This window comes from Chionomys nivalis, chromosome 18 (assembly GCF_950005125.1).
Source record: "Chionomys nivalis chromosome 18, mChiNiv1.1, whole genome shotgun sequence".
Classification (NCBI taxonomy): Eukaryota; Metazoa; Chordata; class Mammalia; order Rodentia; family Cricetidae; genus Chionomys; species Chionomys nivalis.
In genome coordinates this window covers 32,943,340-32,968,119 of record NC_080103.1, presented here as the reverse complement: position 1 = coordinate 32,968,119, position 24,780 = coordinate 32,943,340, and the positions used below count along the sequence as shown (strand labels likewise).

The 24,780-nt window shown below is 48.2% G+C and overlaps 1 protein-coding gene across 1 annotated transcript in view; it reads right to left on the bottom strand.

Moving 5' to 3' along the window:
• Cnn3 (calponin 3) overlaps positions 1-24,282 on the bottom strand; it is a 30,897-nt gene extending 6,615 nt beyond the window's left edge. Inside the window, exons 1-3 of the mRNA XM_057794197.1 lie at positions 23,933-24,282; positions 1,461-1,582; positions 1,180-1,246 (exon numbers count right to left, since the gene is read on the bottom strand). Of these exons, the coding sequence (XP_057650180.1) occupies positions 1,180-1,246; positions 1,461-1,582; positions 23,933-23,989 (246 nt within the window). The 5' untranslated portion in view covers positions 23,990-24,282. The remainder of the gene's footprint in view (positions 1-1,179; positions 1,247-1,460; positions 1,583-23,932) is intronic.
• Positions 24,283-24,780: the final 498 nt, after the last annotated feature.

Below are 24,780 nucleotides of genomic sequence, written 5' to 3'. Positions count from 1 at the left end.
AAAGGGTTTATAGAACAGTCTTTAAGATCTTAAAACAAAACAAAACAAACCCTAGCAACAACAAAATAAAAACCACATTTTCCCTGTTCTAATTTTGAGACTAAACAAACAAACAAATGAAAACAAAACAAAATTCAAGATGCTCAAACTGGCCTCAAACTGGTTACAACAGAAGATCTTTAAATTTCTGAACCTTCTGCCTAGATCCCCACCCTCCATACCTGTTGCCGGGGATCCAAGCCAGGACTTCCCAAACACTAATCAAGCATTCCACAGACTGGCCCCCATTCCCTGCTTTTCACAGCTCTCTAAGGACAGAACTGGTCATGTATGAATGTGTGGGGGTATGCACGTATGCATCATGTGGACATTCAGGTGCATGTGCCCCCATGTGTATACATGTTACATGTGCAGGCTAGAGACTGACATTAGATTTCCTCCCCCATCGCCTGCCACTCTATTCCTGAGACAAGGACGGTCTCTCCGCACACCCAGGGCTCACCTACTCAGTCAGTGTCGCTAGTCAGCTTGCCCTGGCGATTCCCTGTCTCTGCCTCCCACACACCTGGGATTTACACGTCCACCCAGCTTTTACGGGGATCTGAACTCCCCTCCCTGGGCTTACGTGGTGACCACTTTTGCCCACTGCTCCAGAGGCCCATTGTCTTTACATGTGTTTAAGAATTCTGTATCAGAGTGATCTAGGCCTGGAGTTTTCTTTGTCAAAAGTTACACACAAATATCAATAGTTCACTATGTATTTTAATTTTAGTTTCAAAGTAAGTTGGTTACTAAATGGTCGCCATCTCTCAAACCCACTTAAGACCAAAAAATAGCTAAGGCCATTTCATAAGTGCCATTGAAATGAAGCTGCGATGCAATGTTTCATCGTAAACTGGGGCTCCCCCTCACCGTTATTCTTATGGTCTACGTGGCATGTGTGTAAAATTGTATTCTTCAAAGCAAACTAACTAAATGCAAAAAATGTCTAAAAGTAAACGTAATAGAGGGAGAGGAGAGAAGAGGGAGAAAGGGAGGGAAGGGTGTGAGGGAGGGAGGAGAGAGAGGGTGGGAGGGAAGGGAAGGAGGGAGGAGAGAGGGTGGGAAGGAAGGGAGGGAGGGAGGAGGTAGGAAAGGGGGAAAAAAGGATGGATTGGAGGTTGCTCACTTGGCAATTACCTGAGGCCAGTTTAGTGAGGATTCATTGATTTTCTTCACAGAGCCTGGCTGTAGCTTGTTTATGAGTCTAAAAACAAAATTACAAGGACACTTTATGGGTCAAAACAAGGATTGGATGTTAAGCTGATTCCCTGGAGTCAGTAAAGGAAAGTGTTAAACACGGTGGTAGAAGATCAAGGCCCAACACTAGCTGGGGAGCCAGGATTATTGAGGGAAAGGCCCATGGAAAAGGCGGAAGGGCAGGAACCACCCCCTGTCGAGGGTCCAGGAAGGCCGCTTACTCGCAGAGGATGATGCCGTCCTTCAGGCCCAGCTGGAAGTTGGTGCCGATGCCCATGCCTGTCACCTCTTCTATCCAGTTGCGCAGATCTTCCTCCGCTTGCTGGTCATACTTGGATGCGATCTGAAATACAAGTCCCCTAACTTTAGAGGGGCTCGGAGACAGGGTACCACCCTCCATGCCTCACACGGTCCTCAGCTTCTGGTTATTACCCACTAAGCCCAGCAGTGACAGGCAGGAGACCTTAACCAGCTGTCACAGCCTCAGTAACTACACACAAATTCTCCATGAAGACAGTGTCCATTAGGAGCATGGAGAGAGAAGCTGGGGCCAAGAAGAGAATCCAACAAGCAAGGCAAAGCCTGAGCCATGGCACGAGGACCTCGATTTAGCGGTGTTGCAACACAGAGCAACAGAATCAGCTGGACCTTAAATTTTAAAGATGAAGTTGTTAGTCACCATGTTCCTAAGAAAGATGGAGAGAGATTCCAGCACGTGGCATTATGACACATGGTTATCTCAACCATCTAGGACATACCATTCCAGGAGTTTGTCCAGAAAGCTCTGGGATCTGCCTTCTATTACATCAAATTCAAATTATACTGCACACACACAATAATAAACACTTTAAAAAATACATTTGAAAGGCATTTCTCTAGGCTTAGAAAAACACTACATTTGAAAGACCAAAACCTTAAGCCCCTTTCTTTTTTCTTTTTTTGGTTTTTTGAGACAGGTTTCTCTGTGTAGTCCTAGCTATCCTGGTATACCAAGCTGGCCTCAAACTCATAGAGACCCACCTGCCTCTGTCTGGGATTAAATGCATGCGCCACCACTGCCCAGCAACTTTTTCCTTTTTGAGAATTATTATTTTATTTTACATGTATGGGTGTTTGCTTGAACATGTGTCTATGCAACATGCAGAGCCCATGGAGACCAGAAGAAGGGATCAATTGGTCCCCGAGAACTGAAGTTATAGAAGATGTCAGCCACCGAGTGGGTGCTAGGAATCTAACCTGGGTCTTCTGGAAGAGTAAACAGCACTTACTAGCTGAACCATTGCTCCAGCTCCCGAAACTTATTTAAAACTGAAACTTCAGTATTAAAAATGACACGCACCACGCCTTTAATCCCAGCCCGCAGGAGGCAGAGGCAGGCAAACCACTTAAGTTTCAGGCCAGCCAGGTCTAAAAAGTGAGACCGTGTCTCAAAAAAAAAAAAAAAAAAAAAGTTCAAGTTCCTTTGCCCTAAAACTTTCTTAAAGAGTCTAGTCAATGAAAAATATAAAGTTGGGCGGTGGTGGTGCTCACCTTTAACCCCCGCACTCAGGAGGCAGAGGCAGGCGGATCTGTGGGTTCTGGTCTACAGAGCAAGTGCCAGGACAGTCAGTGCCACACAGAGAAAGTGTGTCTCAAGAGCAAAAATAAAATAAAAAAGGAGGTGGAGGAGGCAGTGGTAGCTCCGGCGGCTGTAGCTGGAACAAGGCAAAATCACACACTTTTCTCTTCTCGTTCAGCACAGGTGAATGCACCAGCTAGCCACACTTAGGCAGAGCCCAGCGGCTAAAGACAGGACCTTGGGCATCAATTAGAGCCTTGTCAGAAATGAAAATGAACAGCAGGGCTGTCTGCTGGCCATAAAACATAATTAGGCTTAGGATTGAGAGATGTGGATCACCACACTGCTCAGAAGTAGGCCCAGAGCTCCGGTCAGCCAGCCCTGCCGGAGCAGACCACAACCATGTAGGACTCTATCTAGGCTGCCTGTGGGCCCTGCCCAGGAGAGAACCACGATTCGGCGGGTCAGAATGGACATATTAAGAAGATGGTTAGGTTACTGCGAACACCCAACAATGAAAGTCAGCACCGAGTCTTAAAAACAAACAGCCACAACTGACTCCATTTGACTGCAGTTCCTCTTCAGGTGACAAAGTGGAAAAAAAAGGTCATTTCTCACTTCAAACAAATGAAAGAGTCACACACATCCTCCTCTTCAGGCTCATTAGGCTTTCAGGTAGCCTTGGAACAGCATCAGAGAGCAGCCGACTGGCAGGTGCCTCCCCTCCCCCATCACCAAGGGAGGCTCCGCTGAAGTAAACAGATGATTCAGGGATTGCTGTGCCCCTTCACACTCCATTACCCATAATTAGAGAAACGGGGGCTGGATAATGGATAATTTACATTAACTGCGTGTTTGCTTAACCAAGATCAGAAAAGGAAATCCTGCAAGTTTCACATAGCACAGCGGCGCTTCACGGATCCAGTCCCGCCCACCTGTAAGTTAGTTTACAGAAGACAGTTCTACGGTGTAAAGTGAGTCTCCTGGGCAGCGAGGTTCCCTCCCTTGTACCCTCATGCCTTGAGAAGGTCTACTTTATCACCTGCCAGCTTGAGTGACACTGGGAGCTACCTGAGGGAGGAGGAAGGAGGTATGGACAGTAGAAGGTATGTTCAGGGAGGGACAAGCAGAAAGCAGCCACCGCTCTCTTACCCCAGATAAACATCCGTGGTAATTTATCTCCTCCCACACAGAAAACAGGTTCCAATATACGACCCCGATACAAAGTAGAATAAACTATGCACACTGGAAGGTGAGAGACGGGGAAGGAAAGGGGCGGAAACAGAAGTCAGTCCTCAGTAGGCACAGCTCTGGAAGGCAAATTGGACCTGAGCTGATTTTTCTAAGTGATGGACGCCCAACTGCGCGATGCATTTCAACACACCTGAAGAGTGGCACCCACAAGGAGCCTCTGATGTCGCTCGACCTGCCCTTCGGTCTTCACGAGGGCCCGCTGTTAATTCAACTATCTTCCGATCCAGTTCCTGTCTCCATGGTAGCAAAACTGACTTCAATGGATAAGTGCCTTCTAGTTGTCTAAGTTGGTCAAGCATCAAAAACTGTGACACATGGTGCAGACGTAAATGCAGGTAAAAAACCCATACATATTTTTTAAAAAAAGAATAAAGAGGTGTTGCATCCTTGCAATCCCAACAGAAGAGGACAGGCGGGTGGAGTGGAAAGCCAGTAGGGATACACAGTGAGACCCTATTTGGGGGTATGTGGAAAATATCCCCTTGCTTTTTTAAATACAGAGATGAAATTGTTACAGGGTTTTTTTCTTTGCAGGACAGTGGTGATGGTTTCTAAAAATAGTCATGTGTGTGTGTGTACGTGTGTGTGTGTGTGTGTGTGTGTGTGTAGAGAGAGAGAGAGAGAGAGAGAGAGAGAGAGAGAGAGAGAGAGAGAGAGAGAGAGATAGGGGAGTCAGAGAAAACCTTTCAAGAGCTCGTTCTCTCCTTCCACCTTGTTTTTGAGGCAGGGTCTCTCTTGTTTCTATGGATAGCATAGAGTTCAAATGGAGCTGCTCTATAACAGAAGGACAACACCTCTACTAGATACAAGCTATTTAAAAAGCCCAGTACCAGGTATGGGATACCTTTTTTGAGAGGTATAGGACCCCTCAAACATTATAGGCTATTATTGCCAGACTTCTTTGTTACCCTCCCTAAAGACACCAACCACAACCATATACACAGAGAACACAGAGAAATCCAGCTGGTACTGACCTAGAAGTCAGTCTCCCTACTGGGACTGAAAAGTAAACAACAGTTGTGAACCTTGAAGTTACAACTGTTCTGGTACGATATGGCCACTGGTGAAACAGAGGAATGGAGATTATAAGAATAACCAATCGCTTTCTGATTGGACTTAAGGCTCACTCCTCATGACTTGGCACTGTTAACTGGACCAAAAACCTATGGTTGCCTAAGTCATCCATAAGAACCTACTACTCTTATTTTGCTAAATGGACACAGTAATAAACTGCATCCGAAGTTCTTACCCAACAACTGTAGATTTGCAGTGGCTGGTGATTAATACAGAGAGAGACCCACAACCAGTCAACATGCGCAGAATAAGGGACTCTGGAGTGTTCCACTCTAAATGGGTCTTCTATATCCCAGGCCCTGGCGACAAGGTTCCTAGTCACTGTGGAAAGACGCGGCGGAAAAGCTACAGAACCAGAGGCAGTGGACACTTGCAGTAAAGGTAATCGCCTGGCTTGACAAGGCTGCTGCACACACTAAGTCACAGCTGTGACGGCAGCTCAAGACTTGCACAAGATCAAGCCAGCCAAAATTCCAACACGGACGGATTCCTGACACGCCACTCCTAGTTAAGGAGCTGTTGGCAAAGGATGAACACTGGTGGAATGAGAGTGTTCTCCAGGGATGTGATCCCGGAGAGGGTGCAGATGCTCTGTTTAGGAGGTGATCCTGCACCCGTGCCCATACACGCAGCACTAAGTGGACTCAGTGCGCTTAACTGAGCACACGGAGATGGGAGGGGAAGTGGTGGGCAGAATGGGTGAGGAGTTTGATCAAAGCACATCATATGCATTATGGAATTCTCAAAACTAAAACTAAAACCAAAAAATAATATTTTAGCCAATACAATTTTTTCATTATTTTCACCTTAAAAGCTTTTTAACTTCTGAATTTAGGGCTAAAACAGTATTCTTCCTGGTAACAAAACAAAAAACAAAACAAAACAAAATCCAATAGCCCTAATGTTAGACTAAAGATACAGCCTACAGGAAGGAGGAACAATGCTCTGCTTAGTCAAGTGTGGTGGCACATGCCTTTAGTCCCAGCACTTGAGAAGCAGAAACAGTGCATCCTTTCAGTTCTAGGCCAGGAGCTAGAAACTACCTAATGAAACACTGTCTCAAAAACCAACCACCAAACAACAACAAAGCACCAATCACACATAAGGGTATTCATATCAAAGATATATAAAGAATTTCAAATAATGAAACATCAAGACAAAAATCATCCAATCGATACTGGAACGATGGAATGAAGAAAGAAAGAAGAAAGGAAATGAAAGGAAGGGAGAGAGAGAGGAGAGAGAAAGAGAGATACACACATAGAACAACACCCCTGCCCTTGCCATTATCTTTTTTATATCAGAATCCAAGTGAAGATCATGGAGCTGAGAACTGAGCCTGGGCACAGCTGACGGAGACTCCCCACTGAAGCTTGCCAGCACCTTCCTGCAAACATCAGTAGAGATGAAGACCAAGGGAAAAGCCTTCCAGGCTGTTGGACAGAGTCTTAGCTGAAGTTTCTATCACTGTGAAGAAAACATGACCACAGCAATTCTTAAAAAAGAAAATGTTTAATTGGAGCTGGCTCACAGCTCAGGTTTAGTCCATGACTGTCATGGTGGGAAGCATGTGGTGGCATGCAGGTGGACACGTGCTGGAGAGGTACTTGAGAGTTCTACATCTCGATCCACAGGCAGCAGGATGAGAGGGCCACACCAGGCTTGGCTTGACCGTCTGAGACCTCAAATCCCACCCCCAGCAACACACTTCCTCCAACAAGACCACACCTCCTACTAGCCACTCCCTATGGGTCTATGGGGGCCATTTTTATTCAAACCTCTGCAAATGGGCAGACCACCCTCTATGCCAGCCAGCACTGCCTGTTCTGCTCTCACTCCCCTTGAATGTCACTCCTTCCTTCCTCCCTTTCTCTCTTCCTTCCCTTCGGTGCTAAGAACCCCGCTAAGAGCACTAGGTTGAACTACCCCAGCTGCGGTCCTCCTCCTCTGTGGAGCCTCAGCCATCCATCTGCTCAGCCTTGGCACTCCAGTCTGAGTCTGGGTAGCTCAGAGAATCCATTTGGAGTCGCCCTTCTCTCAAGCGCGGGCAGTCCTGCATGGCTACTCGTTTTAGCTCTCTACAGAGCAGTATTTGTTCACAGAAATGAAATTATGGAAGTATGCAGAGCGCACACTGAGAGTCTTGTAGGCGACAGTGAACAGAATCCTAGACAAACTCGGGACCCTCCAAAGCCCAGCCCACTCCACACAGTTTCGTTCCTTTGAACTCAATCTGGCGGAGACGGGAGACACCAGCGAAAAGGTCATGAGGTTAAAGAGACAGTGACAGACAGCAAGGGAAAGAAATGCCAGATGAACCGGGGTATACGGCTCTTCCCATCACCCCTCCCAGTCCCACCCCCTTCTTCAAAGTGTCATCCTCTGTCAAATAAAACAGAAAACAACACAGGAAGGATTCTCTTCAAAACCACAAGCCCCAAGGGCCTGCCCTTCCTAAGGGTAGGAGACACTACATCAGATAACAGTCTTCCAGAGCCGAGTGAGAGGCAGCCAAGACCTGGCACTGTGGAGAGACATTTCCCTGCGAGTCTTCAATGGGAAGACAAGGTAACCGGGAGACAAAAGGCTTCAAAGGCATCTCAGCAATGGACCAGAAGCAAACCCAGTGCGATTCTGTAGTGCTGTTGTTGGTGGAAGCAGCAAGCATCCAACAAGAAGCTACTAGGGCACCTCATGGGAAAAGAACTGCCCGATGGCCACACTTGCCAGGCACACTGCAGAGCCCCCTGAAGAGTGAAGAGTACTTGGCTTTTATTCCTGTAGCAACAACAGGGCTCTGATTCAGGGCTCCTACAGACACCAAAATCCCTACCTACTACAGTGCTTTACATAAAAGAGCACAATCCATACACATAGCCCGTGCATATCCATGTATACTTTAAATCAACTGCAGGCTTACCAGAGCTGATACAATCTAAACGATATGTGTGTGTGTGTGTGTGTGTGTGTGTGTGTGTGTGTGTGTGTGTGTGTATAATGCAGGCATATAAGGTTCAGGGCACAATGACAACGAAAACACATGCTTGGCGAACACACAATTTTCCTCCTAGTATTTTTGATGTGGCTGACTGAATCTGCAGATGCCTGGCCCACGCATGCAGAGAACCAAGCGCTTTTCTTACAATAAACCATCACAGGGGCTGTTAAAACAATATTCCAGGTTATTGTTTCTGGTGCTGACAATAGTCTTCTAATTTTCAGTCATGCCTGAATCCTGGGGCTGCTTTTGAGCCACTCAGAGGATTCAGCAGGACCCCAACCTAGCTACCTAAAAACTACACCCAATGTTAGTACCCCCAAAGGCTTCTGTCGAAATGCTTAGCCCCCAGTTAGTGGAACTGTTTGGGAAGAATTAGGTGTGGCCTTGTTGGAGGGGTGCATCCCTGGGAGCAGATCTAAAGTTTATGCCAGGTCCTGTCTCTGTCTGCTGCCTGTGGATTAGGATGTAAAGCTCTCAGGTCCTGGTCCAGCACTGTGCTTGTCCGGTTCCCACCACAATAACCATGGTCCAGCCCTTGAAAGCTGTAAGCAAGCCCCCGGTGAATGGCTTCCTTTCATGAATTGCCTTGGTCACAGCGTCTCTTCAGAGATAGAACAGTATCTAAATCAGCATCTGTCACGTTTTCTGGATTCTTCTTTCAGCTTCTGCTCTCCTAGCCCTCTTCTCAGACAGCTAGGAAGCACAGTTCAGAGGCAGACTCGGCCCCAGGAGAGCTTATTCTAGTAGTTCAGAATCTGAAAGTCGTTCTATGTTGTGAACTTGCTAGGAAAGTCTGAAAGTCAAGGACAATCACATCTGGAGCAAGTTAGCACAGTGGCATCGAAGAGCGTCTCAAAGGCAGGCGTTCTTTCAAAGGCGTACAGCCAGACGTACAGACCATGATACAGACTATATCCCTCATATAGACCATGCTAGTTTCCTACTGTTGAGGCAAAATGTCTGAAGCCAGGTTTCCTTTGGCTCAGTTTCAGTCTGTGGCTACTTGGCCCAGTTGCCTTTGGGCCTAAGATGGAGCAGAACAGCATGATGAGAAACATGAGACAGAGGAACTACTCAGCTGATGGTGTCTGTAAAGAAAGGGAGACAGAGGAAAGGGCTATGATCCAAGACACCGTTAAGGGGGAAGCCTCCCAATGATGTCACTGCCTTTCACTAAACCCCACCTCCTACTCCCTCCACATTCCTCCAGCCGTAAGTAGACAACCAAGCTTTCAACACACAAGGCGTGCCAGATTCCAATTTTACCAGTCAGAGTCACACAAAGACCCTAAGACTTGATGATGCGGTTACTGTGAAACCGACAAGAAGCTAGAACTTTAAAAACACCAACTGGTGGGGGGCTGGAGAGATGGCTCAGTGGTTAAGAGCATTGCCTGCTCTTCCAAAGGTCCTGAGTTCAATTCCCAGAAACCACATGGTGGCTCACAGCCATCTGTAAAGAGGTCTGGTGCTCTCTTCTGGCCTTCAGGCATACACACAGACAGAATATTGTATACACAATAAATAAATAAATAAATATTTATTGGGCTGGAGAGTTGGCTCAGTGGTTAAGAGCATTGCCTGCTCTTCCAAAGGTCCTGAGTTCAATTCCCAGCAACCACATGGTGGCTCACAACCATCTGTAATGAGGTCTGGTGCCCTCTTCTGGCCTGCAGACATACACACAGACAGAATATTGTATACATAATAAATAAATAAATAAACAAACAAATAAATAAATAAATATTTTTAAAAAAAAAAAACACCAACTGGTGCCTAATCCAATAAACAGTACGACAGACAGAAGGAAAAGCAAAAAACAAAGTCAACTCTGGCTTCTCTGTCTAGAAAAATAATCTTTAGATTCTCAGATGTAGACTATACATAGGTAAAAGTAGGCTTTGCAAGTGCAACCCTAAATGGGAAGGGGGACACGTGCACACACAAGGGGGTGGGGGCACAAGTATGGAAGCTGGCTTCCCCAAACACGCTGAAACTCAAAAACTTCAGTTAATGAGGATGGAAACATCTCACTTGGTGAGCAACTGTGAATAGAATCCTGGAGCCAGGTCTGCCCACTTCTGACTCCCACCCCACTAACAAGGGTCTCTTTTACTGGTAGGAGAGGATGGCTGTCTTGGAGGGGACTTGGGACTTCAGGTGAGTGTATGCAAGCACTTGGCAAGTGGGAGGGTAGACATCACCAGCAGCCAGCAAGGGTCAAAGTCACAGCAAGAACAGCTGCCCAGGTCTCCATGAGGTAAGACCAATACTTCATCGGTGGACATTCATCTATGGATCATGTCCCCAGCCTAAGGCCTCAGAGTCAAAGGTCTATCTTGTTTTGAAGGACATCTGCATCTGAATGCTGCTGCGGTCACCACAGGCGTCACTTCATCAGCCGATCTAGTAATCCTAGATGGCCTGCTAGGGACATAGTCGCTGTGTGTCGTAGTTCTGGAAGGTCAGCAGGAGCAGTCACCAGGTACTGGGCAATCACTTAACTGTACCCTGGTGAAACCACATCGTGCCAACACGGCAATCCAGATACATTCTAAAAGGGGATACGACAAACGGATCATCGGGCTCCAGTGATTCTCAATCTGTGGGTCACAACCCCTTTGGAGGAGTGAATGACCCTTTCATAAAGATTGTCTGAGGCCATCAGAAAACACCAATTTTTACATTACAATTCATAACAGTAGCAAGATCACAGTTATGAAGTAGCAACAAAAATAATTCTCTGGTTGGCGGTCACAACATGAGGAAATGTATTAAAGGGTCGCAGCATCAGGAACATTGAGAACCACTGGTCTAGAAAGACCAAATTGGGTGGTGAAAAATTAAAAAAAAATAGATACAGGCAAGCAAGTGGCCCAGCATTTAGAAGACAGAGGTAGGATTACAGGTTGGAAGTTAGCCTGTCTCAATGAATCAATGTTCAATTAATTTATCAATCATACACAGTCTATTCTGAAAAACTGGGCAGCCAGAAGTGACTATACACACCCTAGAAGGGGCGGAAGTTTATGGGAGAGGACAGCCATGATCTGAACATTAACTGAAAGTTTTACAGGAGAGAGAGCCAATTTATTCCGAGGCACATGGAGGTTAGACCCAGGATAAATAAACAGAAATCCCAAGGAAATGACCTAGAAGCCAAATGGAAAAATACCTTATTAGTACCAGCGAAGTGTAAGCAGGAAGCCTACTTGCAAGAAAGGCAGCTGGAGAAGATTCTGATAAAGGGCTTCCTTGTCAATTTGAGAGACCGACGGAGATCTTGCTGACACGGGGTCCCAGCCGAAGCTGCAGTGGATGAAAACCAGCCTACTTCTCAAGTTTGCATTTGCACGACTGGAGCACGCATGCATCCCCACAGCAGCACCCGCTGCGGTCAGCTCTTTGCTGCTGCGTAGATTCGGGACTGTGGCTGCCTCCAAAAACCTTTTGAGCCCACACACGGGCGGCGCTGAAATCCATGTGGTCTGTGTTGGCTGCAGTGACTTCTGCAGCTCTGGGGTGTGTATGTATTTACTCCACACGGGATAACTTCAAGTTTGTCGTAGAGGATGCAACTCAAGATCTACTGTGATTTGAGGAATTCACAAAACCCACCTCACCATCACAGTCCCCAAAGCAGAGCAACCGGAAGCTCCTTGGTACCTCGGAAGTCCTCCTCCTGGGTGAGCATCCCATCACCCACGAGTTACCAAGAGCCATGTGGCTCCCTATCCACTTCTGAGCTGGATGATCAGCACAGGTAGGAGGCAACTGTCAGCAATAAATGCAGGCTGCACGTTGGCTAGGGAACCCCACAAATGTCTTAGGACAGGTAGAAGGCAACCATCAGTAATAAAGGCAAGTTGCAGACTGGCTAGGGAACCCCACAAAGGTCTTACATGGGCAGAAAAGCACAGCCTTCTCCCACCATGAAAATTAGAGGACATGAAGTTTCCACTGACTAACAGGACGGAACTTCCCATTTCCCCCTTAACAAAAAGCTCCCCTGTGCCTCATGAAATGGCATAGGAAGTGACCTTGAGGGAGGGAAGTCCTGAGTGAGCATGTGCTGTTGACATGAGCTGGCCAGGTGAGGCTCAGGAGCAAAGCCCTTTTCTGGTCTGGAGTGCAAATGTTGATAGCGTTTACAGAGAATACCCACCACGGCTCCCCTGTGCCACGTTTACAGCCTGAGGACAGGTCCCCCGCAGAGGCACTCCTACCAAGATCAGCTAAATCTGTCTCTTTGCTCAGCTATATTTAATAATCATGGCTCCTTTTTTATCTTCATATAATAACCCCGCTTTCCTGTTCAGCTGTATGCAAAAACCCCACCTCTATTTGACTGCATATAATGAACACACTTTCTCCAGAGAGCCCAGTCAGTCCCATTCCGGCTTTTCTGTACATGTGTCTATTCTTTCTTCATTCCCTCATTGCCCCTAGTCCCCAGACCCAAGGACTTGGTAGGTCCCTAAGTTAAAAGCTGTGAATGCAATTGGTTAATAAAGGACTGCTTTGGACCTATTAGCTAGGCAGGAAAAACTAAACTGAATGCTGGAAGAAAGAAGGGCAAAGTCAGAGAGAAGCCATGGAGCCTCTGCTGGAGACAGACATGCTGAAACTTTGCTGATAGGCTAAGACCTCGTGGTGATGCCCAGATTAATGGAGATGGGTTAAATTAAAATGTAAGAGTTAGCCAATAAGAAGCTAGAGCTAATGGGCCAAGCAATGATTTAATTAATATAGTTTCTGAGTGGTTATTTTGGGGCTGAGCAGCCAGGAACAAAACAAGTGGCCTCTCCTTCAAAAAGGTTGAGTTCATTTTTCTTTTAATTTGATATGAAAAATTATAAACTTGGGGGTTAGGGTCACATACTTTTTTTTTTTTTTTTTTTTTTTTTGGTTTTTCGAGACAGGGTTTCTCTGTGGTTTTGGAGCCTGTCCTGGAACTAGCTCTTGTAGACCAGGCTGGTCTCGAACTCACAGAGATCCGCCTGCCTCTGCCTCCCGAGTGCTGGGATTAAAGGCGTGCGCCACCACCGCCCGGCTTAGGGTCACATACTTGCACACCACCACAACCTACACAAATGCTACTGAGACAGGTTAGACGCACATTGAAGTTCAAGCTTCTCATTCACCACGACAAAAAAGGAGATAATTAGTTACAAGACTCAGTTTCTTCATTCACACACACACACACATAAATAAATGAATAAATAAAACTTGAACACAGCTTCCTCTTTCCAGCTAGGACCTGGTTATGAGTCTCCAGGATATAGTGATTACAGTAACAACAACTCACACTGTATGTGACTGTCACAGAGTCTGAATACACCAAGAGGAACAACGTCGGTCCTCGTGAACTGTGGTGATGGTCATTGTTCTGCCGCAGCACAAAGGTCTCCCAGAGGTGATCTGACAGACACACGCACAAAACCCAAAACGGAAACCCAACTTCCCATCCGCTCCAGGCCAAGGGCCAAGGGAATGGGTGGAGGGAACAAGTGCCCTGGCAGCAAAGGGTCCAGCGGAACTCAGCTGAGACAAGCAGAGGAATGCAGTACATCCCACACACAGGCCAAGCCACCTTCACTCCCTGTGGCCTATGCGACCAGCTCAGGAGCTTCAGGCCAGGCCAGGGCCAAAGCAACACCCCATTCTACATAAGAGCAATAAACTGGCTCAAGAGACGTCCACATCATCTGTTTTTAGGGTCCTCCACTCTCTTCCCGCCTCTGCCAACTCTGCCCCCAGCCTTTCCTTCACTGGCCCTTCAATGGGCACAGGCTCCCATCTCGAATGAAACAAGCAAACCTTTGAATAAACCTGATGCTGGCTTCAAGCACTGACCTGTTTCTCTTTCATGTCCGGCCAGATCTCTCCATTTCCTCTCTTGGTGCTCCCACCTCCTGGAAAAAACGCTCCACTGAAGACAGTCTCTCAAAAGGTTAGCAGTAAGGGCTCAACAGCACAATCCAGGGCCTGTTTCCAGCCCTCCTCCTGTATGAGACCAGCCTTCCTGGACCTCTGACTCTCCTCCCCTGCATCTTGGCAAAGGCCCATCCTGGGGCTCCTGGCCCTGACCTGCCCTCACCAGCCTCAGCACCTTTCCTCTGTGCCCCTTGAACGATGTTGGTTTCTTCTGAGCTCCAGCCTGGGACTGAAGTGGAGACGGTCCGGAAAGTGCAGGGGCATCTCCCCACGCACAACGCTTCCTCTACTGCAACCTTGAGATCCTCACTGCTCACGGTTGCTGAGAATCACCCCAAGTTCATTCACGAACATTGCAGGGACTCCCTTCTTCTCCTCTGCTTTGTTGGCGATTCCCACTTGGATACTGAAGGCTGTTCACATTCAGCACCTGTCCTTGGTGTCCTCACGGACTGGATCCAGGGTATTCCCTCCCCACCACAAATACCAAAACACCCAACGCTCAGGCCCCTTGCATGAAACGGTATTTTAAGTAGGCCATGCAAGAGACCTCTGCACATCCTCCCATGACTTTTTATGTGTGTAGCAATAGAGAAGGCGCCCAGGGCTTCCTGCCTACTAAGCAGGCACTCTGCCACCAAGTTACAACTCCAGCCGCCTCCCCTCCATACTTAAAATCATCTCGAGGTCACTGATATTACCTAACAGAAATGCAAATGCTCTGTAAATAGTTCCCATACTGCACTGTTCAGAGAATGGGTAAGAAGGTCTGTGGACAGGTTCAGTACAGACACAAACATTTTGGGGGACAGTTTCAGCCCACAGTTGGCTGCCTCCACACGTGTGAGGCTCACAGCCACAGAGGGCTGACTACACATCATCACAATTAATTAGCTGATAGCACTTGATACCATTTGACGGGCTCATTCTGATGCTGCCTAAGCTTCTTACTTTAAGAATGACTTACCAAGTAATTTCTATTGGAAGTGTCCTCACCCCTCCCCGCCGCCCGGTCCCCATGTCTGGTAGGGTGAGCAGTGAAACAGGGAGTGGGGATGTTGGTGACTCACCACACACTAGTAAAGAGCTAAAACATGTGGCCTGAGCCTCCAGAAGGCCACTTACATAGTTGTCCTGTGCTTGTCTGGCTGTCATTTCTGTTGAGATTTCTTTATCTAGATGTGGAGGGTCTGGGTGAGTGTATGTGCACGTGTGTGTACCTGTGTTCACACCAACCAGGTGCCCTCTTCCCTGACTCCCCACCTATCCATCTGAGACAGGGTCTCTCTCTGAACCCGGGGCTCATGTTTTCTCCTAACAGGCTAGAAGCCAGCAAGCCCCAGAGATCTTCCTGTCCCCACCCTCCCCAGAACTAGGGTTACAGGAATGGATCGTTACATGGGAACTAAGAGCTGGACTCTAATTCTTATGATTGTACAGCAAGCACTCTTAGTGGAGGCGCCATCTCTCCAGGCCCTACTATATGGTGTTTTTGAGGCAGGGTCTCGTGAAGCCCAGAATCTCAGATTGGCCTTAGAACTTACTACGTAGGTGTAAATAGCCGTGAATTCCTGATCCTCCCTTCTCTATCTTCCAAGTACTGACTTTCAGTTGATGAAAATAAATAATAAATAAATAAATAGGCATTCTTCCTGTTTCACACCATAAACTGATTTTAAAAACGAACAACTTCTGAATATGTAATATCCACTTAAATACTGGGTCCAGAGCTACGTACTTTCCCACACAAGCGACTTCAAGGAATATCTGCCAGTACGGAAGTAGAAAGCAAATCATGGAAATCCATACAAAGACCACAGTTCAGTTTGTGGAGTATGAGTGACAATCGGGGTGATTGGAGCCACGGAGATGAGGGCGAGGATACAGGGTTCTTTGAGGGCTTTGCTCTGACATTCTGGCACCGTTCCCGTTCTTCACAATTATGTCATTCACCACACGAAGATTAAAGAGCTGGAGAGGCTCTCATAAGCAAGGAAGAAAGCAGAGATGACCTATCCAAAGACTGAGTGTCAAGCAGGAATCTGGACCCAGGCCTGCCCAGAGTCTAAGCCTTTTCTACTTCCATTCATCTACTCTATCCAGTTCATGGCTAGCTCATCAAAAAGCAGCGAGAGAAGGCGGTGGAGATGGCCTGAACTCCCAAGACACTGAGAAGAGCGGAGCCAAGAGGACTCCTTGGGCCCCAGGAGTTAAGAGATGAACCTGGGCAAGACTGGAAGAGCCCCTCCATCTGGGGAGAGGAGGCAGCCACTATCCCTGTCCCCCTGTATCACCTTATCGCACGGATACACTAGAACCTGCTGCCAGCTAGGAGCTCTGCTTCCAATAGCCAGGAGACTCTGCAGTCTCAGGGGGGGTAGCGCCAGCATGGTTCAAAAGTTCATAAGAAGATACACGGCAAAGATAGCTCAGACAGAAGACTACTCTACTGTCCTCTCCAGAAAGTAGCCTCTTGCCACCGGTGTTTGGGAAGGTACTAGAAAATCAACTCCAGGATTATTATCTAAAAGTGAATCACTAGCCACTAAGAAGGGAAAAAAAAAATGCAAAGAGATGGAGCCAGGAGAGGAAGAACACTAGAGATGAAAATCTAACTGGCAAGATAAAATGTCTAGGTGTATCTGATCAGGGTGAGGTCATGGGAGTTCCTAATACACAGCATTCAGGTTCTCTGCAGAAACCTGAAGCAAATGCCCAGGCTCAGAACAGCCTGATGATGCAGTTTTGCTGCTAATGGCCATGGACTTCAACAAGCTCCCAGGATGAGGGTCATGTACATACAATTTCTATGAATGATGAAAAGTATAACGTGATAATAGCTTTTCTTTTAGGGGAATGTGAATATATGTGTAGGACACAGGGGACAACTTGGGGTGCCATTCCTCAAGTACCATCTACCCCCGAGACAGGGTCCCTTACTGTCCTGGGACTTGCTGAGTAGGCTGCTTGTCTCGGCCTCCCCAGTGCTGGGATTACAACCACTCGCTACCATACCCAGCTGTTTCTTTTTGTCCCCCATGGCTTCTTGGGAATCAGACTTGGATGCAAAGACAAATACTTTAACAAGTGAATTATCCCCCCTCCCCCCCGCCTTTTAAGACAAGTTTTCTCATGCGCCTCGAGCTGTCTTCAAACAAACTAACCATATAGCCAAGGATGGCTTTGAACTCTTGATCTTCCTGCCTGCACCTCCCAAGTGCCAGGATTACAGGCTCCTGTGACCATGCTGGGCTTATAGAGTGCTATGAGCTTTGTGGACGCTAAGCAAGCAACCTACCAGCTGAGCTGCAGCCTGTGGCTCGCTGTTGCTTTTTAAATAGAATCATATGTCTGAATTAACCAACAGTAAGAGAGACTCGCTACACATGGTACTAATTATTTTTTCTCAGATTTCCTCCCACATGAAGCAGAAAGGAGGGAGAAAAGCGAAACGACGAAGCTCATATCCTACCCACAGGCTGAGCCTCTAAGTAGCAAGGAAGGCTGGGAAGCTGGGATTACAGAGAAAAGACAGACAGACCAGAGAGGAAGAGGAAAAAGGGGGCCTCTTTCTGCTACATTCTTGATCCCAGTTCTCTGGCTTTGTCATTGTAGATGCTCTACCCAGGGGGCACACCCACTCCCTGTACTTCCCAGTTCCTGCTCAGAAGACAGATAGATACACAGAGAAACCAGGCCAGAAAGGCACAGAAGACCCAGGACTTCGACAGGGCGGGGCAAAGGGAAGAAAGAGGCATCACCCAAGATGCTACGGGAGTTCTGAACAAGGATGCAGACACCCCAGCACATTCCCCATGAAAAAGGAAACAGAGCAGGGATGCTTGGTGACCTGGTCCTGTCCTGTCCTGTCAGAAGCCTCAAATACAAATGAAAGTTCAACTTCTGGAGACAGTATCAACATCTGCACGACAAACACAGCTCAGAAGCCGGAACTGAACCAAACCGGCCAACAAAATACTTGCCTAGTCAGCAAACTTGACATCATCTATGCTGTGTGGGCTTTGAGCTAATTCTGAACACTTGACAAGAATGATCGAGGTCAGATATCTCCCGGAAATCTTGTAAAGTCGAGTATTGCATCTTCTCTGCACAGGTGATACATAAACAAGTTAAATCATCTGCCCAAAGTCCATAGTGAATCTCAAAAAAAGACACTGGATTCAAACCCAGGGTACCCATTCTTCACTGCCAGGAACCAGAGATGACATTGCCAAGAGGCCTTTCAGTGTTCAGAAATGTGTGTTTAGAAAACTTGCCAAAGATGTTTATATTGCTTATTATAAAAAGTAGACGTGAGTCCCCACAAACAACCTGACGTACACCCCAGGTACGTCCAGAAATGCTTACCAAAAGGATGGAGGGCACAAGGCAGGCATCAACAGTTCAGAGCCACACAATATATGGTTAATGGCAAGAAGAACATGGGACCTGCCCCCACGCTGAGGACAAGCTCCACACGGCTACCTTCTCATCATCATGAGAAGGAAGTTAAGATGCCTACAGTGATGGTGAAACAAGCCAAACAAAACCATCCAACTGTGCTTCACAAGAGGAAAATACAGTCACAAACAGTATTAGCCATCTAAGCTACGGTGTACAGGGAACGGAGTACAGAAGGAAAAAAAGCTCATTCCGTCAAAGCACCCCCATACACATAAAAGAAAGAAAGGAAGGAAAACCTCATTAATCTTCCTGTCCTAATCTGGAAGGGAAACAGTCAGAGGAAACACACACGCACACACATACATGCATACACGCACGCGCACACCATGCACACCCCTCTAGTTACTGGACGTACCAGCAATGTTTTCACTGTTCAGCCTGTATGTGAAATCTGAAACTGCAGGCTAACAATATAACGTTCTCAGACTGTGAAAGGCCACAGGACGGTAAGCATGAAAAGACAGTGATCCAGAGGTGTGGTACTGCTCCTCGTCCTTTCAAAGTGTATCTTCTTGGTTTTGGTTGACATGAGGGGAAGGGGTAAGGGAAAGAAAAGTGAGCTAGCAGACAAACCTCAATAATTAGTTCCTTCCAGCAGCAAAGACGGCTACCCGGTGTCTCACTTCAGAACAGGCTTTCCAGAGGGGGGTCTCTACCATTTCACTCTAACTGAAAGTCCATGAAAGAGTTTTCCCAAATCAGCAACAAGATGGAATTGTTGTAGTGGTTAAGTTTTCAAGGTGCTATTAATGCTAGAGCAAGTTACTTTATGAAACAACACAAGGCCAGTGTTAGAACACACTTCTTTATAAAGATCCAGCACGTGAGAGGCAGAAGCAGGTGAGACTGATCTTTGAGAGTTCGAGACTATCCTAATCTACACAACAGCCAGTTCCAGGGCTACATAGTCAGACCCTGTCTCAAACACAACTAAACAAAACCATCTAAGCCCTTCAAAAATATCAGAACTGCCAACGGAATTCTCTTATGGGGGGGGGGGCAGATTGATTTTCAGCTGTTAGAGACAGCAAAATGAATTCCTGATCGACAAATTCATTAAATCGATAAATATTTACTACAACTTCCAAGATAAGTTTCCATTTCTTATAATAAGGATTGTATACAGTTACACAGCATCTCTTATGTTCCAAGCCACAACCTAATATAGACCTTGAGATGCATCCCTGACTAAGACCTGGAATCTTTATCTCTAATGGGCAGAGATAGGCAACACCAAGTATTTAATGAGAAATTGTCTAACTTCAGTACTTTAAAAAAGGATAAACCCTGTTACATGTTTTTACAGTGATTCTGGTATGCTGCCCTAAGTGATTTTTATTATTTTTATTTATATATGTACTTATTTTGGAGTCAGAGTCTCACTATGTAGCCATGGCTGGCCACAAACTCACCAGAAATCCACCTGCCTCTACCTTCCAAGACCTGGGATTAAAGAGTGCACCACCAAGTCTGGCTTCAGTGATGATTTATGCTGGAATCACCTGGGAAATACCCTGACTCAGGCAACTCTGAAACACAGTTGTTTGCTCAAAGGGCATGGGGCAGACAGCTGAATGCCAGGATGTCATGGGTCCTGGCCCTCATTTTATGATAGGACTGTTTAATCTACTTTTAAGTGCCTTAAACTTTTAGTAATGTCTTCCAAAGTGGCTTTTAGCTGTTTGGGACCACCACTAAGTGACCAAAAAGACTCTCTAAGAAGCTAGTTTGCTCAAGCCAGACTTTCCAATGGGAACAAAAGGCTGTGAGAACACCCATTCCAATCACAGGTTCCCATCTCATTCTCAAGGCTCAGGCTCTGCCTAGAAAACACTGCTGTAAGCCACTAGGGGTGGGGGTACCAACCCTTTCCACTCCTGTTCATTTCCTCCACTACCCTGAGAGCTGTTAAGGGTCCTGCAACATCTGTCCCAAGGGCCAGCTTTTACTGGCTCCAATATTTGTTTAGGCCCAACTGTCAGGAAACGTTGTCCCTCCTTAGAGGGTCTGTTGGTCTTACTGTTTTGGCTTTTTTTCTCCCCTTTTAGTCTCACAGAGCCTGTTCAACCTGAACAGCCACAGGATGGCTGTTCCTCAAGGGCCTAACAGCACTCCTACCTCCAGGGCCAGTAAGGATTCTGGAGATCACAGCTACTGGTCCTTTTGTTGTTCCTTTCTTTTATTGTTATTTAAAGGCAGGCCAGAAATGCTGGGTGCATATCTATAATCCCAGCACTCAACTGGGAGGTGACAGCAGGAATTGGAGGGGTTCAAGATCATTCTTGGCTGCACAGTGAATTCGAGATCAGCCTCAACTCCCTGAGACCCTGTCTCAAAAAAGAAGAAACACTTGATCCACAATGCATACTAAAGGGATCTAATTTTTTTTTTGAATCCAGGTTTCCACATTTTCTTGCCCTATTTTTAAAAATAAGTTTGCACGTTCTGCTATGTGTGGGCATCTCACAAAATCAAGGTTTAGTTTCAAAGATGCCGCCCTGGAATATTACCGATTCGAAGTATTTAAAATCAAAGATGCCTTCAATTCATTGGTGGGCTGCTTTCACCACTAAAATATAAGCTCCATGCTTTCTGATAAAAGTGAGTAAGTACTCAGAAGAGCAGGACAGACAGTGGCAAGAAACAAAATAGCTGAACCTTCCATGTCATAAACCAGGACTCCAACAGACAGATGTCAAAGGACCTGCCCACATCATCCAAAACAGGAACTAGCCAAAGTGGGGGAAGACCTAGAATCTACCTCTGCTGGACTCAAACTCCACTCCACACTACCTACCAAGACATGAAATGGTAGTTTAAGAAAGAAAATGAACTGGAATTCTAGCTAAATGCTTAAGAGTACTGGTTGCTCTTGCAGAGAAGCTGGGTTCGACCCCAGGACCCACTTGGTAGCTCACAGTGGTCTGTAACTCCAGTTCTCAGGGATCCAAAACCTTCCTCTGGCCTCCAGAGGCACTGTAGGTACAAGGTGCACAGGCACACCTGCGGATAAAACAGCCATACACACAAAAGAATAAAATTCTGATATTTAGTCAACACGTAAATTATACAATACATGGGGGGAAGCGGGAGAGAATGAAGATGATATGTGAAAGTTCATGTTTCCGTACGTCCACTCTTTATCCAACAGCTCTACTCTCCCAGTCAAAAACCAACACCTCGCTCAGGCATGCAGCCTCAGTTTCTAAGCCCGGACAGATGATGAATACCATGACAGGAATAATTACTATGTCAAGTAGTAACAGGTGGATGACCAAAATAGGGGTGGGCAGGGGCAGACAGCAGTGTCCTGTGGTTGAACATATCTAAGTACTTAGCTAAACTAAGACACCGATCCTTGGAATTCTTAGAATATTCTGAGTTTCTTCGGTGACCTTGGGCCAAGCACACCCTTCCTGAGCCCAGCATCCTAATCAGAAAATGATGCTGGAATCCCAGTGGTCCTCCTCACCTCAGCCGACACCTCTGCTGCTGAGATCAAAAGGATTTATATGAAAGGGTCCTGTACGACAGCCCCGCATAAATAAAGGGGTTATTTTTTTCAAATGGGCTTGATGTTTAATCCCAACAGCCTTTATAAATTTCCAAGGGTTCTAAAAAAAAGAAAAGAGAAAAGAAAAACCCATGAGGATTTACTGTTTCCAACACTTAACAGTAATAGCGATCCAGCCTGAGTCTCTGCACTTCCTGGGGTTATTGGCTCAGTTAGAACTACAAGGGAAGAAGCTATTATGCCAGTCAGCAAAAAGAAAACCAGCTTGGATACTAAGAACCAGGAAAAGCCAAGTCACTTGAAGGGCTGCCAACGTCACCAGGACCTCATTTACAATGCAAAGGTAAAGAGACTCAGTGGGCGCCAGAATCCCAGAGGGAATAAAAATTGTGCGCCGCCAAGCGCGCCGGAGCACAAGCCACCCGGCTCTCACACGCCAACGCCCTGCCCTCGGCTTCCTAAAGCTAAGGCTATAAACTTGGAAGGACCGCTATTTTGCAACGAGGTTTTCAATTGGTGAGTGCTGTACTCCAAACAAACTTTTCGGCCTCTTTAGGAAAACTTTAATACAGACAAAACATTTTTATAAAGGTTAAGCCCCTGAAGATTCCAGTTTTAGAATACAGACGAAAATCAGCCCCTTGCTCCAAAGACTGTTTAGAATCTTCTAGATGAACTACAAAGGGGTGCGCTAGCTACAACAGCGGGAGAGAATAAACCACGCTCTTGCTAGCGGTCTGACAACGGTGCGTTTCATTACTTCTACGCGATTCCCTTCGCACCGCAGACACCCGCAGCTTCGGGGTATCAACAGCCCTGACAATGCCAATGCATTCTACCAGAGGTGGGACAGCGCGGTGACAATCCTGACATGCTTCGGCTCCCGGGAGGTTAATGGAAATTAAACCACAGCAGCCCTCCTTTGTGGCGCTTTGGCCGGAACAGCAAAAGGAGACAATGAGCGGTCTGTGCGCAGTTCCACGCGGATTGGCTAGTCCCCCCCCGCCCCCCGAAACCCCTGATGTCATGGGCTTGGAATGCAGGCAGGGAGGAAGGAAAAAGAGGATTTGGGGAGGGGGACGCCTCTCATCTCTTTCCCAGACCAAAAGTCCGAGAGATAAACCCCGATGCATTCTTGAGATGAGTACTCGGCAAAGCAGCGTCGCCAGATTCCGATCACTCCAAAAATACAACCCACCACAGCAAACAAACCCCCGAACAAAAGCGACCCTGCCGAAAGATCCTAACAATTCAACGTGCTGCAAACTTCTCATGATTGCATTTCTAAGTCTCCCATCAACAGCTGAGCCGGCTCTCAGGCTGCGCGTTCAGGCTTTTGTCTAGGTTTCCCTCACCAGAGCCAATGGCACCGAGGCACCACCGACGGGCTCCCTTTCCGCCCGCGGGTCCCAGGGGTCGGCGGGACACTCAGCGTCCCCTCCCATGGAGAAGGAGAGGAACAATGAGGGGCCCGGTTTGGCCACGTAACCGCCCAACTTCGTTTGTGGGAGGAGGGGGCCAGGATGGGAGGAGACGGAGGGTCCCACAGCAGCCCCGAACTAGGCGGATGGCGGGGGCGGCAACTCCCGGAGTCCCAGCCGAGAGGCCAGGCCCCGCCTAAGGGCCAAAGACCACTCTGGAGCGCCCTCTTCCCCGAGGGGCGCATCCTGCAGCCTTCGAGCGGGCCCCGCGGCGCTGCGGGACTCCAGGCGTCCGGGAACCCACCGGCCGCCAGGGCCGCGGCGCGGGAACAAAGCCAGGGCCAGCGCGTGCGAGCCGGCTTCGTGAGCTGGGGAGCGCGCACCTCTCGGGCAGCCCCGACGTCTCTCCGCGGCGGCTCGCAGCCCTCCCTCCCCGCGACAGATCGACCCCAGACCGCTCGCGCGCACACCTTGTTCTTGACCTCGGCGGAGAGCCCGTAGGAAGGGCCCTTGTTGAAGTGGGTCATGGCGGTTCCGACGACGGGAAGCGGTTGCGCTCGGGCTCGGGGGGTCTGTCGCCCTCGGTGTCTCTACTTCTCGTCCCAGCGGCGGCCGCGCGGGAGATGCTCGAGCTCGCTCCTCTGCGCGGCGCGAGAGACTCCGGGGCGCGGCTGGGGTACGCGGGCGACGCTTCGAGGGTTCGGTCGGACTCGGGTCCCGCGGAGGCTCAGGGTCACTCTAGAGTGGGGCTGGCTGCCCGGCTCGCTCCCCGCTCCGCAGCTTCGCACACTCTGCCCCCAGCCTGGTCCCCCCAGGCCTCCGGGGATTGGCCGGGGAGCCCGACCAATGGAGCGCCGCCTCCTCCCCCCCTCCGGCTAGGGCTTCGTGGCCAATGGCAGCGCGGCGGGCGCGCCGCTCCCTCCCGCGGGTCCCAGCCCCCGGCCCCGCCCTCACGCCACCGGGGACCTCAGCGCCCCTCCTCCCTGCTGGTCAGCGGGCTGCGGCCGCCCCGCCCCGGCGCCTGGGGGCTTCCCAGCCGCCGCGGTTCTCATCAACTCCCAGGCATCCGTGACGCTCCGTCGATGGAGGGGGACAGGAAGCTCCCAGAGTTGGCCCGCCGCTAACCGGCCACTCCATCCGCCTCCTCCCGGATCACAGCGCGCCCCGATGCCGCGCTGGAAATCCCGGGAGCAGCCTCCGAGCCCACATGTCTGGCACTGGGAGGCCTGCAGCAACACCTACCAGGTCCTCCCTCCCCACGCAGCTGCCGCACCTGTGTGGGTCTGACCTCTGTCTTGGTCAAGGTTCTTTGCCAAAT